The sequence below is a fragment of the Oncorhynchus mykiss genome, chromosome 8 (assembly GCF_013265735.2).
Source record: "Oncorhynchus mykiss isolate Arlee chromosome 8, USDA_OmykA_1.1, whole genome shotgun sequence".
NCBI classification, from domain to species: Eukaryota; Metazoa; Chordata; class Actinopteri; order Salmoniformes; family Salmonidae; genus Oncorhynchus; species Oncorhynchus mykiss.
Genome location: NC_048572.1, coordinates 39,959,369 through 39,974,699, shown reverse-complemented (window position 1 = coordinate 39,974,699; position 15,331 = coordinate 39,959,369). Strand labels below are relative to the sequence as shown.

Genomic DNA, 15,331 nt, shown 5'->3' with positions numbered 1-15,331 from the left:
AACATTAGGCTCTAACTACCAAAGCAAATGTCTCTGAGATATGAATAATATTACTAGACAGATCATTTACGCACCATTAGCTAGCGAGCCAGCCAGCTAAAAGATAGCTAGCTAGCTAGCTAACAGTAGACTTTAACTTGAAAGGAAAACGACTTTCTGACAAAATTAGAAACGTGTAATATCTGAAAATGTAGCTAGCTTGACTCTTACCCATATACAGTGGGGAGAAAAAGTATTTGATACACTGACGATTTTGCAGGTTTTCCCACTTACAAAGCATGTAGAGGTCTGTAATTTCTTATCATAGGTACACTTCAACTGTGAGAGACGGAATCTAAAACAAAAATCCAGAAAATCACATTGTATGATTTGTAAGTAATTCATTTGCATTTTATTACATGACATAAGTATATGACCAGGCCAGGTCATCTGATGCAGCACTCAATCACTCTCCTTGGTCAAATAGCCCGTACACAGCCTGGAGGTGTGTTGGGTCATTGTCCCTTTCAAAAACAAATAATAATCCCACTTATTTGCATAAATATTTGGAAAGTATTCAGACCACTTTACTTTTTCCACATTTTGTTACATTAGTCTTATTCTAAAATGTATTTAAAAAAAATGTCCTCATCAATCTACACACAATACCCCTTAATGAAAAAGCAAAAATGGAAATATCACATTTACAGATCCTCTCAAGCAATGTTGGATGGGGAGCATCGCTGCACAGCTATTTTCAGGTCTCTCCAGAGATGTTCGATCGGCTTCAAATCCGGGCTCTGGCTGGGCCACTCAAGGCATGTCCCGAAGCTATTCCTGCATTGTCTTGGCTGTGTGATTTGATGATGCTCTGGAGTAGGTCTCTCTGAACAGTACTTTGCACCTTTCATCTGGATGGTGCCAGGTTTCCTCCAGACGTGACGCTTGGCATTCAGGCCAAAGAGTTCAATCTTGGTTTCATCAGACCAGAGAATCATTTTATCACAGTCTGAGAGTCCTTTAGGTGCCTACTTTAGGTGCCTTTGGTAAACTCCAAGCAGGCTGTCATGTGCCTTTTACTGAAGAGTGGCCAATCTACCACAAAGGCCTGATTGATGGAGTGCTGCAGAGATGGTGTCCTTCTGGATGTTTCTCTCCATAGAGGAACTCTGGAGCTCTTGGTCACCTCCCTGACCAAGGCCCTTCTCCCCCGATTGCTCAGTTTGGCCGGGCTGCCAGCTCTAGGAAGAGTCTTGGTGGTTCCAAACTTCTTCCATTTAAGAATGGAGGCCACTGTGGTCTTGGGGACCTTCAATGTTTCACACATGTTTTGATACGCTTCCCCAGATCTGTGCCTTGACACAATCCTTGGTTTTTGTTCTAACATACATTGTCAACTGAGGGAACTTATATAGAAAATGTGGTGCCTTTCCAAATCATGTCCAATCAATTGAATTTACCACAGGTGGACTCTAATCAAGTTGTAGAATCATCTCAAGGATGATCAATGGAAATCGGATTCAACTGAGCTCAATTTCGATTCTCATAACAAAGGGTCTGAACTTTTTTTAATACTTTTTCAAACAATTCTAAAAACCTGTTTTCGCTTTGTCATTATGGGGTATTGTGTGTAGATTGATGAGGATTTTTTTTCTTTAATCTATTTTAGAGTAAACCTGTAACGTAACAAAATGTGGAAAAGGGGAAGGGGTCCGAATACTTTCCACATGCACTATATACAGTTGGCTGTGCTTTCCATGCATTGGCAAGACCAAACAATTACCTCCGGTATGACGAAGGGGGGTGGTGTGTGTCGATTTGTCAATAACATCTGGTGCGCAAAGTAATATCAAGGAAGTCTTGAGGTATTGTTCGCCTGAGGTAGAGTACCTCATGATAAGCTGTAGTCCACACTATCTACCAAGAGTTTTCATATATATTTTTCGTAGCTGTCTATTTACCACCACAAACCGATGCTGGCACTAAGACCGCTCTCAACAAGTTGTGTAAGACCATAAGCAAACATCTAAATGCTCATCCAGAAGGTGCGCTCCTAGTGGCCGGGGACTTTTACTTAATTTCACATGTGCAACCAGTGGAAAAAAACCTCTAGACCACCTTTACTCAACACACAGAGACACGTACAAAGCTCTTCCTCACCCTCCATTTGCCAAATCTGACTAAATCTATCCTCCTGATTTCTGCTTACAAGCAAAGACTAAAGAAGGGAGTACCAGTGACTCGCTCAATACGAAGTGGTCAGATGACGCAGATGCTACGCTACAGGACTGTTTTGTTAGCACAGACTGGAATATGTTCCGGGATTCATCCAATGGCATTGAGGAGTATATCACCTCAGTCACCGGCTTCATCAATAAGTGCATCGATGACGTTGTCTCCATAGTGACCGTAGGTACATATCCCAAACAGAATCAATGGATTACAGGCAACATCTGCACCAAGCACCAAGCTAGAGCTTCCGCTTTCAAGGTGCGGGGCACATTTTTAATATAAAAAAGTTGAGAACAAGTTCTCATTTACAACTGCGACCTGGCCAAGAAAAAGCAAAGTAGTGCGACAGAAACAACAACACAGAGTTACACATGGAATAAACAAACGTACAGTCAATAACATAATAGAAAAAAAGTCTATATACAGTGTGTGCAAATGGCATGAGGAGGTAAGGCAATAAATAGGCCATAGTAGCAAAGTAATTACAATTTAGTAGATTAACACTGGAGTGATAGATGAACAGATGATGATGAGCAGATGATGGTGTGTAAGTAGTGATACTGGTGTGCAAAAGAGCAGCAAAGTAAATAAATACAATATGGGGATGAGGTAGGTAGATTGACAGATGGACTATGAACAGATGGACTATGTACAGCTGCAGCGATCGGTTAGCTGCTCAGATAGCTGATGTTTAAAGTTAGTGAGGGAAATGTAAGTCTCCAGCTTCAGCTATTTTTGCAATTTGTTCCAGTCACTGGCAGCAGAGAACTGGAAGGATAGGCGGCCAAAAAAGGTGTTGGCTTTGGGGGTGACCAGTGAGATATACCTCCTGTAGAGCGTGCACCGGGTGGGTATTGTTATCGTGACCAGTGAGCTGAGATAAGGTGGAGCTTTACCTAGCATAGACTTATAGATGACCTGGAGCCAGTAGGTCTGGCGATGAATATGTAGCAAGGGCCAGCCGACTAGAACATACAGCTCGCAGTGGTGGGTGGCGCTTTGGTAACAAAACGGATGGCACTGTGATAGACTGCATCCAATTTGCCGAGTAGACTATTGGAAGCCAAAGTCGAGGATCGGTAGTATAGTCAGTTTTACTAGGGTAAGATTGGCGTCGTGAGTGAAGGAGGCTTTGGTGCGAAATAGAAAACCGATTCTAGATTTGATTTTGGATTGGTGATGTTTGATGTTAGTGCGGAAGGCGAGTTTACAGTCTAGCCAGACACCTAGGTATTTGTAGTTGTCCACGTATTCTAGGTCAGAACCATCCAGAGTAGTGATGCTTGTCGGGCGGTCGGGTGCGGGCAGCGAACGGTTGAAAAGCATGCATTTGGTTTTGCTATCGTTTAAGAGTAGTTGGAGGCCACAGAAGGAGTGTTGTATAGCATTGAAGCTCGTTTGGAGGTTTGTTAACACAGTGTCCAAAGAAGGGCCAGATGTATACAGAATGGTGTCATCTGCTTAGAGATGGATCAGGGAATCACCCGCAGCAAGAGCGACATCGTTGATATATACAGAGAAAAGAGTCGGCCAGAGAATTGAACCCTGTGGTACCTTCATAGAGACTGCCAGAGGTCTGGACAACAGGCCCTCCGATTTTACACACTGAACTCTAGCTGCGAAGTAGTTGGTGAACCAGGCGAGGCAGTCATTTGAGAAACCAAGGCTATTGAGTCTGCCGATAAGAATACAATGATTGACAGAGTCGAATGCCTTGGCCAGATTGATGAAGACGGCTGCACAGTACTGTCTTTTATCGATGGCGGTTATCATATCGTTAAGGACCTTGAGCGTGGCTGAGGTGCACCCATGACCAGCTCGGAAACAGGATTGCACAGCGGAGAATGTACGGTGGGAATCGAAATGGTCAGTGGTCTGTTTATTAACTTAGCTTTCAAAGACTTTAGAAAGGCAGGGCATGATGGATATAGGTCTGTAACAGTTTGGGTCTAGAGTGTCACCCCCTTTGAAGAGGGGGATGACCGCGGCAGCTTTCCAATCTTCAGGGATCTCGGACGAAATGAGAGGTTGAAGAGACTGTTAATAGGGGTTTCATGGCAGCAGATAATTGTGGAAAGAAAGGGTCCAGATTGTCTAGCCCATCTGATTTGTACGGGCCCAGGTTTTGCTGCTCTTTCAGAACATCTGCGATCTGGATTTGGGTGAAGGGGAAGCTGGGGAGGCTCGGGCAAGTAGCTGCGAGGGGTCCGGAGCTGTTGGCCAGGGTTGGGGTAGCCAGGAGGAAAGCATGGCCGATCGTAGAGACATGCTTATCGGTGGTGACCGTGTCGCCTAGCCTCAGTGCAGTGGGCAGCTGGGAGGAGGGTATCTTGTTCTCCATGGACTTTACAGTGTCCCAAAACATTACAGTTACAGCTACAGGATGCACATTTCTGTTTGAAAAAGCTAGCCTTTAGTTTCCTGACTTCCCTGAACAGTTGCATATCGCATGCATATCGCAAGGACTATTCAATGCTATTGCACAGTCCGCCACAGGATGTTTTTGTGCTGGTCAAGGGCAGTCAGGTCTGGAGTGAACCAAGGGCTATATCTGTTCTTAGTTCTACATTTTTTTTAAATGGAGCATGCTTATTTACGATGGTGAAGAAATTACTTTTAAAGAACGACCAGGCATCCTCGACTGACAGGATGAGGTCAATATCCTTCCAGGATACCTGGGCCAGGTCGATTAGAAAGGCCTGCTCGCAAAAGTGTTTTAGGGAGCGTTTGACAGTGATGAGGGGTGGTCGTTTGACCGCAGACCCATAGCGGATGCAGGCAATGAGGCAGTGATCGCTGAGATCCTGATTGAAAACAGCAGAGGTGTATTTGGAGGGCAAGTTGGTCAGCGCCCATGTTTACGGATTTAGGGTTGTACCTGGTGGTTCCCTTGATCATTTATGTGAGATTGAGGGCATCTAGCTTAGATTGTAGGACTGCTGGGGTGTTAAGCATATCCCAGTTTAGGTCTCCTAACAGAACGAACTCTGAAGATAGATGGGGGGCAATCAATTCACATATGGTGTCCAGGGCACAGCTGGAAGCTGAGGGGAGTCTATAACAGGCAGCAGTGGTGAGAGACTTATTTCTGGAGAGATTAATTCTTAAAATTAGAAACTCGAACCGTTTGGGCATAGACCTGGAAAGTTTGACAGAACTTTGCAAGCTATCTCTGCAGTAGATTGCAACTCCTTCCCCTTTGGAATTTCTATCTTGACGGAAAATGTTGTAGTTGTGTATGGAAATTTCAAGGATTCAGACACGACAAGGACATCAAGGTTGGTGGAGTATGCTAGGGCAGTGAATAAAACAAACTTAGGGAGGAGGCTTCTAATGTTAACATGCATGAAACCAAGGCTTTTACGGTTTCAGAAGTCAACAAATGAGAGTGCATGGGGAATGGGAGTAGAGCTAGGCACTGCAGGGCCTGGATTAACCTCTACATCACCAGAGGAACAGAGGAGGAGTAGGATAAGGGTACAGCTAAAGGCTAAAAGAACTGGACGTCTAGTACGTTCAGAACAGAGAGTAAAAGGAGCAGATTTCTGGGCACAGTGGAATAGATTCAAGGCATAATATACAGACAAGGGTATGGTAGGATGTGAATACAGTGGGGGTAAACCTGTGCATAGAGTGACGATGAAAGAGATATTGTCTCTAGAAATATAATTTAATCCAGGTGATGTCACCGCATGTGTGGGAGGTGGAACTAAAGTGTTAACTAAGGCGTATTGAGCAGGGCTAGAGGCTCAACTGTGAAATAAGGCAATAATTTCTATCCATAACAGCAATGGACAAGGCATATTAACGTTAGGTAGAGACATGCATAGCCGCGTGATCATAGGAGTCCAGTGAGTGGCTTCAGGCAGCTAGCTGGCCGGGGATAACAAGCTAGCATAAGGGCCTTTGAGGGATGTCGCGATGGAAGAAAGTCTGTTGTGGCCCCCTCGTGCAGTTAAGTTGGCAAACAGATCAGCAGGGCTCCGTGTGGTAAACCAGGCCAATTGGCAAAATATGTGGCCAAAGAATTTGTCCGATGGGTCTCTTAAGCTAACAGTCCGATGTGCTCTAGACAGCTAGCGGGCCGCGGCTAGCAGGCTAGCGGATGGGCATTCAGGGGACGTCGCAATGGAGGAGCCAGTTGAGAGACCCCCTCGGGCAATTCACGTTGGTAGTCCAGTCGTGATGGGTCGGCCCAAGGAGTGGCTGATGGGCCTCTTCAGCTAGCCGGGAGATGGGCCTAGTAGATGGGCTTAGCAATGGCTAACTGACTACTAGCTAGTAGCCAGTTAGCTGGCTAGCTTTTGATGGGGGTTCCGTTTTTTAAGTATAAAAAATAACGGATCCGTACCATGTTGGGTGAGACGGGTTGCAGGAGAGTATGTTCAGTGCGTAGATGGAAATTGATATTAAAATATATACAAGGTATATACGAGACAAAACACACGTCCGACTGCTACGCCATTTTGGAAACATAAAGGGGACTCTGAAACAATGATTCAACATACTGTTACTTTTAGAGCCAAGATTTCTCAGCAACTCAGCTGTTCACTGTAGCAATGACATCTCAACATTTCAAGCAAATACAATACCAAAGCATTTCAAGTTAACTTTTCAATAGCAAGTTTATAGGCTGTAACTCTTTTAGGGCAGCGACCCGCCTACACCCTTTGACATTTTACAGGTCTAGGACAGCTCTACAGCATGACCTCTCTTCCTGACCATGTGTGGTATGAAGCTGAGCACGCTTCTGTGTCAGTCAACATTTCTTGTGGTGTTGCAGGTAAGTATGGTGTATGTTGTGCTGTGTGTGTGTTTAGTCCATCACGTTCTCTTTCAGAGAAACAGTGCATCTGGTCAGTGTGTTGTTCTTTTGTGTTCAGTAGGTGAGGCCGATTGCAGCGGTACACTGTTCCTTCTGCGGTGTGGACATGATATGAACTTCAGTGTCAGCTGGCTGGATGATCACTGCTGGTAGCCATGCTCCTGGATCCTAACTGATTCTCTGTCGTTCAGTGGTGGCAGTGGTCTAGCTGACCTATCGTAGTATCGCTTTTAGTGTTGTCTCTGTGCACGCTTCGCATGGATTTCCTTGTATCTGACGACCTCAGGTTGAAGCTCATGTCAGCAAGGCCATTACTTTGAAGGTAATGCGGACTTGTGGTGACGTGTTAAATCCCATGCTTTTATGAAGGATTCAAACTCCTTTGACTGTCAGATACTATAGTCTCTACGATGCCATGCCTGGCAAAAGCTGCTTTCAGCTGCAGATCTGGTGATGTAACATTGGCGCTTTGGCATTTGAGGGGTGTAGGTCAAGACAGGTGGGGCATTTACCAACAATGTCCTCTATTTGTTTGCACAATCTGTGCCAAAACAAAATGTCCCATGCTCTCTGTTTGCACTTTTCCATCTCCATGTGTCCAGCATGGATCTTCTGAGACTGGTAGGAATGATGATTTTTCTCTCCTTTGAAAATGATTCTGTTGATCTGTGATATCTGCTGTGATAGCTGAATTTGGGAGTTAGGTTAATTAACACTGCAAGCTCGCGCTAGCTGTGACGTCATCAGTCACTCTTAAAGGAACATACTTTCTTGCAGATGAATAAAACAGAAATGAATAATAGAACTGTTGTTTCCGATCAACAAAAATGTTATTAATGTTGTACTGTACTGGAACTAATGACAACAAACTATACTGAACAAAATATAAATGCAACATGCAACAATTTCAATGATTTTACTAAGTTACAGTTCATGTAAGTAAATTGAAATAAATTCTATGGATTCTATAAATCTATGGATTTCACATGACTGGGCAGGGGCATAGCCATGGATGAGCCTGGGAGGGCATAGGCCCACACACTTGGGAACCGGCCCACCCACTGGGGAGTCAGCCCAGCCAATCAGAATGAGTTTTTCCCCACAAAAGGGCTTTATTACAGACAGAAAATTCTCCTCAGGTTCATCAGCTGTTCAGGACATTTGTGACTGCACATTTGTGCAGTCAGCATGCCAATTGCACTCTCCCTCTAAACTTGAGAGATCTGTGACATTGTGTTGTGTGACAAAACTTTACATTTTAGAGTGGCCTTTTATTTTCCCCAGTACAAGGTGCACCGTGGTAATGATCATTCTGTTTAATCAGATTCTTAAATGCCACACCTGTAACTTCTTTGGTTACTACATGATTCCATATATGTTATTTCATAGTTTTGATGTCTTCACTATTATTCTACAATGTAGAAAATAATAAAATAAGAAAAACTCTGGAATGAGTAGGCGTGTCCAAACTTTTGACTGGTACTGTATGTGTCAAGTAAAGTAAAAATGCATTTTGACAAAATATATTGTAGCGGCAGCCACTTGTTAGAAGACTTGGAGGCGTGGCTTGTTGGGGGCGTGGCTTTGTCTCTAACGCTTTGCCAGATTGTCATGCCATTTAATGTGTTATCTTCTATTCTGTAATTAAAGGTTAAGTGTGTACACTGCCAGTTCTACAGTCTTAATGAGATTGATATAAGTACATGTGAGACCAAGTACATGAGATGCCTACTAAAATGTAACAATTAAGACTGTAATTTCGTTACAATTTGATTTGGACAATTTATTAAATTTTCCATAGGTTTTTCTTTCAAATACGTTTAATTGCATGTTGGAATATATTTTACAAAACATTTCCAAGTACATTTAAAAATATATTTACCAAATATTTTGATAGGTACATGTGAAAATATATTATAAAATACTCTTTAATGCATTTTTTTTTACATGCATTAAATACACTTTACAATGCTTTTAACGTATATTGTGATATACATTGTAAATACATTCCGTAATACATGTTGGAATGTATTTAAATGTATTAATACATTTAAAAAAAATACATATTTGGCCAATTTATCTGTTTTTTGTTATTTTTATGGGCAGTGTATTTACACTTCGGTTGGAGTCATTAAAACAGTCACTAAAACACTCCACAAATTTATTGTTAACAAACCATAGATTGGCAAGTCGGTTTGGACATCTACTTTGTGCATGACACAAGTAATTTTTCCAACAATTGTTTACAGACAAATTATTTCAGTTATCATTCACTGTATCACAATTCCAGTGGGTCAGAAGTTTACATATACTAAGTTGATTGTGCCTTTAAACGGCTTGGAAAATTCCAGAAAATGATGTCAAGGCTTTAGAAGCTTCTGAATAGCTAATTGACAGTTGAGTCAATTGGAGGTGGACCTGTGGATGTATTTCAAGACCTACCTTCAAACTCAGTGCCTCTTTGCTTGACATCATGGGAAAATCTAAAGAAATCAGCCAAGACCTCAGAAAAAAATTGTAGACCTCCACAACTCTGGTTCATCCTTGGTAGCAATTTCCAAATGCCTGAAGGTACCACGTTCATCTGTACAAACAATAGTACGCAAGTATAAACACCATGGGACCACACAGCTGTCATACCGCTCAGGAAGGAGACGCCCTCTGTCTCCTAGAGATGAACGTACTTTGGTGCAAAAAGTGCAAATCAATCCCAAAACAACAGCATAGGACCTTGTGAAGATGCTGGAGGAAACCGGTACAAAAGTATCTCTATCCACAGTAAAATGAGTCCTGTATTGACATAACCTGAAAGGCTACTCAGCAAGGAAGAAGCCACTGCTCCAAGACCGGCATAAAAAAGTCAGACTACGGTTTGCAACTCCACATGGGGACAAAGGTCGCACTTTTTGTCAAAGGAAATGTCCTCTGGTCTAATGAAACAAAAATAGAACTGTTTGACTATAATGACAATCGTTATGCTTGGAGGAAAATGGGGGAGGCTTGTAAGCCGAAGAACACCATTCAGTCCGTGAAGCACGGGGGTGGCAGCATCATGTTGTGGGGCTGCTTTGTTGCAGGAGGGACTGGTGCACTTCACAAAATAGATGGCATCATGGAGGGAGGAAACTTATGTGGATATATTGAAGCAACATCTCAAGACATCGGGTCTTCCCTTTGGACAATGACCCCAAGCATACTTCCAAAGTTGTGGCAAAATGGCTTACGGACCACAAAGTCAAGGTATTAGAGTGGCCATTACAAAGCCCTGACCTCAATCCTATAGAGCATTTGTGGGCAGAACTGAAAAAGCGTATGCGAGCAAGGAGGCATACAAACCTTACTCAGTTACACCAGCTCTGTCAGGAGGAATGGGGCAAAATTCACCCAACTTATTGTGGAAGGCTACCCGAAACGTTTGACCCAAGTTAAACAATTTAAAGGCAATGTTACCAAATACTAATCGAGTGTATGTAAACTTCTGACCCACTGGGAATGTGATGAAAGAAATAAAAGCTGAAATAAATCATTCTCTCTATTATTATTCTAACATCTCACATTATGAAAATAAAGTGGTGAGAAGATTGAGGATGTTGAGTCATGACCAACTATTCCAGTTAGGGTCTGATTCATAGTAGTGTCAGCTGTAAAACCTGTAGAGGTCTGTGTGGTGGTGCTCCCAGTGGATGCTTGTGATGGAGTCAGTGGCTGAGAGTATTGGGAAGGCTCAGTTGTAGGTGATGAAGGGGATGATTCCATTGGGACTCTAAGACAGGGAATTCTTACTAGGATTAAATGTCAGGAATTGTGAAAAACTGAGTTTAAATGTATTTGGCTAAGGTGTATGTAAACTTCCGACTTCAACTGTATTTACAATGGCCACAACCCACAATTCTGTCCCAGTAAACTGTGCCTTAAGCCTACGGAACCTGCGAATGCCTGTATTCTCCCACACAGAATGATCGGTGCTTAACATACAGTAACTGAGCTGAGTATCATTGTAGTGAATTTCCAGTAATGTCAGCAGGTGTGGATTTGGGTATCACTGCTTCCCTAGCCTTAACAATATCCTTGGACTTAACCCTAACCCTAGCCCTAACTTTAACCCTTACCTGACCCATTCTACCTTCTTGCTTATCACAGACCCCATTGTCCCTCTCAAAAAAATCAGTTTCAGCGTCCCATGTCCCTGTACCTTACCGCCCAATTACATCCAAACTTTGAATTCTGAACTCTGAACTCTGCTCCCATAGCATATCCATTCAATTAGGTTTTATGGTCCTTCACCATGACAAAAGAAAAACGATATAATCCAATCCATCATTTGGTCACAACAATACTTTTTAAAGGAATGTTATCATTTTTGTAACATTTCAACATCATTTTTTTTATCTCCTTACATTGATTTGTGGTACAAATGTCAAATATTTTAATACCCCCATTTTTGAAAGGGTCCAAAAAGTGTCTGGTTTGAGTGGTAAAGTGAAAGCAGCTGACTGTAGATGAAAGTCGAGGAGAGAAGTCGGGGGAGGTTTATCTGTGACAGTCGGACACTAATGTGGTTTTAAAACAGCAAGGCTCAGTGCAACATGGCAGTGTTGCCATTGTTTAGAAATGTTTTTTTTTTTATCTTGTCGAAAATAAACATATCCCCAACTAGCCTAGCCTAGCTGACGTGCGATCCAAGGACTCAGAGAGGTTTGTGTTAGCTAGACTGGTCTTCAACCTCCATATCACACACTCACAAACTTAAAATATATGTGTGCACATTGTACACTCAATTGTTGAGAGGGAATGCCTCAAATATCACATCAATTTGTACATATCCACTGTATACATGAATTTCTACAAAGTTGTTTCAGTCACGTCATGTTTGCGTGGGTCAAACAAAAACATCCTAATCATTGATTCACAATAGAGCCTCCCATAATACAGGTGATGGCTGCAGCATGAAGTCGGTGACCATCAACTTGACAAAAGTGATCCACTCGAACGCACCCATTTAATTGACCTTAACCAGACCCGGCCAACAAGGAGTCGGCTCCAAGTGATTTTATTTTTCGGAAATCCCTTCTAAAGTATTCTCACGCATAATAGAGAGATATTATTGTATACCATCACAAATATCTGACTGAAACATAATTATTTCTATCCTTGCTTGTTGGGCTGTTTGGGCTCAGTCTACAAATTATTTGAAAACTATGTTCCCGTCCCCCTGACCAACCGCTCAGGAAAAAAATTGGCCTGCAACTGAATCTAGTTGATGATCCCTGCCCTATTGGCTACATGTGATAAAGTCCAATATGTTTTTGTGTGCTTGTGTGGGATTCTGCTTTAACAGGTTTGCTCTAGCAGTAGCCACTTGTTTTCCATCATCAGCAGGGCGGGATCTCCATATCTGTTGGTAATGGTCCATAGCAGCTGCAGGCCAGAGCTCCTGGCCAACAGAGAGAGAGAGGCCTGTTACAGTATAGTTTACTGTGGATCTGTTGCAGCATGGCAACAGCCTGAATTATAGTCCTGCAGGTGCACTGGGTCAGATTGGTTGAGCTGGAGTGGAGTACCACTGCAACTGTCACGTCCTGACCTTAGTTCCTTTTTTATGTCTCTGTTTTAGTTTGGTCAGGGCGTGAGTTGGGGTGTTGTGTATTCTAGGTTATGTATTTCTGTGTTTGGCCTGGTATGGTTCCCAATCAGAGGCAGCTGTCGATCGTTGTCTCTGATTGAGAACCATACTTAAGCAGCCTGTTTTCCCACTATGGGTTGTGGGTAGTTGTTTTCTGTGTCTGTGTTATACCATACTCAATTGTTTCGGTTTTCCTTTATTTCTCTTGTTCTTTTGTATTCTGTGTTCAGTTTAATAAATACATTATGGAGACTTACGACGCTGCGCATTGGTCCGATATTTCATACTCCTCCTCAGAGGAAGAAGAAAATCATTACACACACACACACACTGTGTTGGGTGCTTGCTGTGGAGTGGGAGGCAACTTTGGCTGAGTAGGTCACATACCACACAGCTCCAATTACATGAGCAGATAGCTCAGCCAGGGAAGGATACCAGAGACAGAGAGAAGTGAGGAGGAGAAGGAGAGACAGAAAGAGTGGAAGGGGTGGTAATGTACTTCTCTCCTTCACTGGGCTTAAAGCAAAGCAAACCTCAAAGTCAAACCGTTTTTTTTTCAATCACAGAGTTACTAATATATATCTCAGTTTAAAGATCAGACATTGTAGCTTATTTCCTCATGTTGAAATGGTGTGTTCCAGCTCGAATAACTGATTGTTGACTGATGCTGTGATGTGATTGGCTGGGACCTGCGTAATCAGGCAACAGATGTTTGTTAGTGTTTAGAGTTGCACTGTTGTTGATTGCTCTCTCTCTCTTCTATTTATTTATCTTCAATGTATTTCTCTCTCTCCTATTTATTTATCTACTCTGTCCCACCCCTCTCCCTCTGTGCTGCAGGACATTGAGGTGTTAGTCATCATCCTCAGTATGACAGGGAAGTTTGCCATTGCCATAGCCTTTGGTCTCATCTACCTCTACACCTGTGAGCTCTACCCAACTATCATCAGGTACAGTACAAACTGTCAGCTTTATGTATCCCACATGCTTCATGTATCCTAACAGATGCTATCAATTATAGAACTTTGTGTGTGTGTGTGTGTGTGTGTGTGTGTGTGTGTGTGTGTGTGTGTGTGTGTGTGTGTGTGTGTGTGTGTGTGTGTGTGTGTGTGTGTGTGTGTGTGTGTTCTCCCCTCAGGTCCCTGGCGGTGGGCAGTGGCAGTATGATGTGTCGTGTGGGCAGCATCGTGGCTCCTTTCTGTGTCTACCTAGCTGACATCTGGCAATACCTACCACAGGTAAATGACAGACAGACAGACAGACAGACAGACAGACAGACAGACAGACAGACAGACAGACAGACAGACAGACAGACAGACAGACAGACAGACAGACACTGTAGATAGAGCATGTATTGTGATTATGATGACACATTTTAGTTCTTCAACAAACACTTTCCTTTTCTCCTCTCTTTGCTTTCCTTTCCTCTCCCATAGCTGATTGTGGGGATCCTTGCGTTTATAATAGGTGTTCTGACCCTGTTGTTACCAGAGACCCTGGGTGAGCCCTTGACCAGCACCATGGAGGAGGCTGAGGCTCTAGGCAGGAAGAGTAGCCCTGATCAGGGAAAGAAAGACCCTGAGGAGGGGGTGGAGATGAACTAGATCCAGAGCAACTAGTTGGACGGCAAGCCCTGAGGGATACACCTCACCACCAACCAGAGAGAAGGAGGTGGCCAGGGATAGAGAGGGAGTAGGAAGTGGAGGAGAGAGAGAAGGAGAGAGACTACTGGAAGCGATACCAAGAAACCAACAAAATAAACAACCGCAAAAACAAACAACATCGAATTTGGAACCTTAGTAGAACTTTTTGTAATAAAGTGTTTTTTTTTACATTTGTTCTGCAAAGTGGCCAATTTCAGAGCTGGTATGCTCTGGTTGAGCCAACCAACCGCAGCCAACCTCTGAGTTCCTTGGCTGCAGCTGTTCAGACAGAGACAGAGGGAAGTGAAGTGAAGGCCCTTTATTCACCACATCTCAGTCTCCTGATGAGAGCCACATGAAACTGAGCCTCATGTTCGATATTCACGTCACGTGTGCCTTCCAATCACAGCCACTAATGAATGTGTGTGCGAGAGATTGAGAGTGAGAAAGAAAGAGTGTGCAGGTTCTATGAAGGAAGTGTGTGTGCATGCATGTGTGCGTGCATGCCCGTGTGTGTGCGTTTGAAATTTGACGTTTCACTGACTGAGACTGTGATTTAGTTACCTCTATTCAGCCCGATGATCATCTAGTGCAGCTGATTTTGGCTATGTGTTACTAACAATGCTATTGTTATGTCATTTAAAGTGTACTTTGTTTATCTGAAGTCCACCGACACACGCACGCACGCACACACACACACACACACACACACACACACACACACACACACACACACACACACACACACACACACACACACACACACACACACACACACACACACACACACACACACACACACACACACACACACAGAGAAAAGTGCATAGTGTTTGTGTTTTCTATAAGTACTTTATACTGAATCTATCTCAGGGCATCCACCATAAGATATCACCGTGATAATATACAGTGTATTTGGAAACTAGTCTCCTTCTCCTTTTCCACATTTTGTGACGTTACAGCCTTATTCTAAAATGGATTAAATAAAATAAAAATCCTTATCAATCTACACACAATACTCCATAATGA

At 43.0% G+C, this 15,331-nt stretch overlaps 1 protein-coding gene across 1 annotated transcript in view; it reads left to right on the top strand.

Annotated features, from left to right (window-relative positions):
- Nucleotides 1-15,331, top strand: part of slc22a16 (solute carrier family 22 member 16) — a 57,799-nt gene extending 42,468 nt beyond the window's left edge. The window contains exons 6-8 of the mRNA XM_036985462.1: nt 13,500-13,609; nt 13,798-13,897; nt 14,096-15,331. Of these exons, the coding sequence (XP_036841357.1) occupies nt 13,500-13,609; nt 13,798-13,897; nt 14,096-14,263 (378 nt within the window). The 3' untranslated portion in view covers nt 14,264-15,331. The remainder of the gene's footprint in view (nt 1-13,499; nt 13,610-13,797; nt 13,898-14,095) is intronic.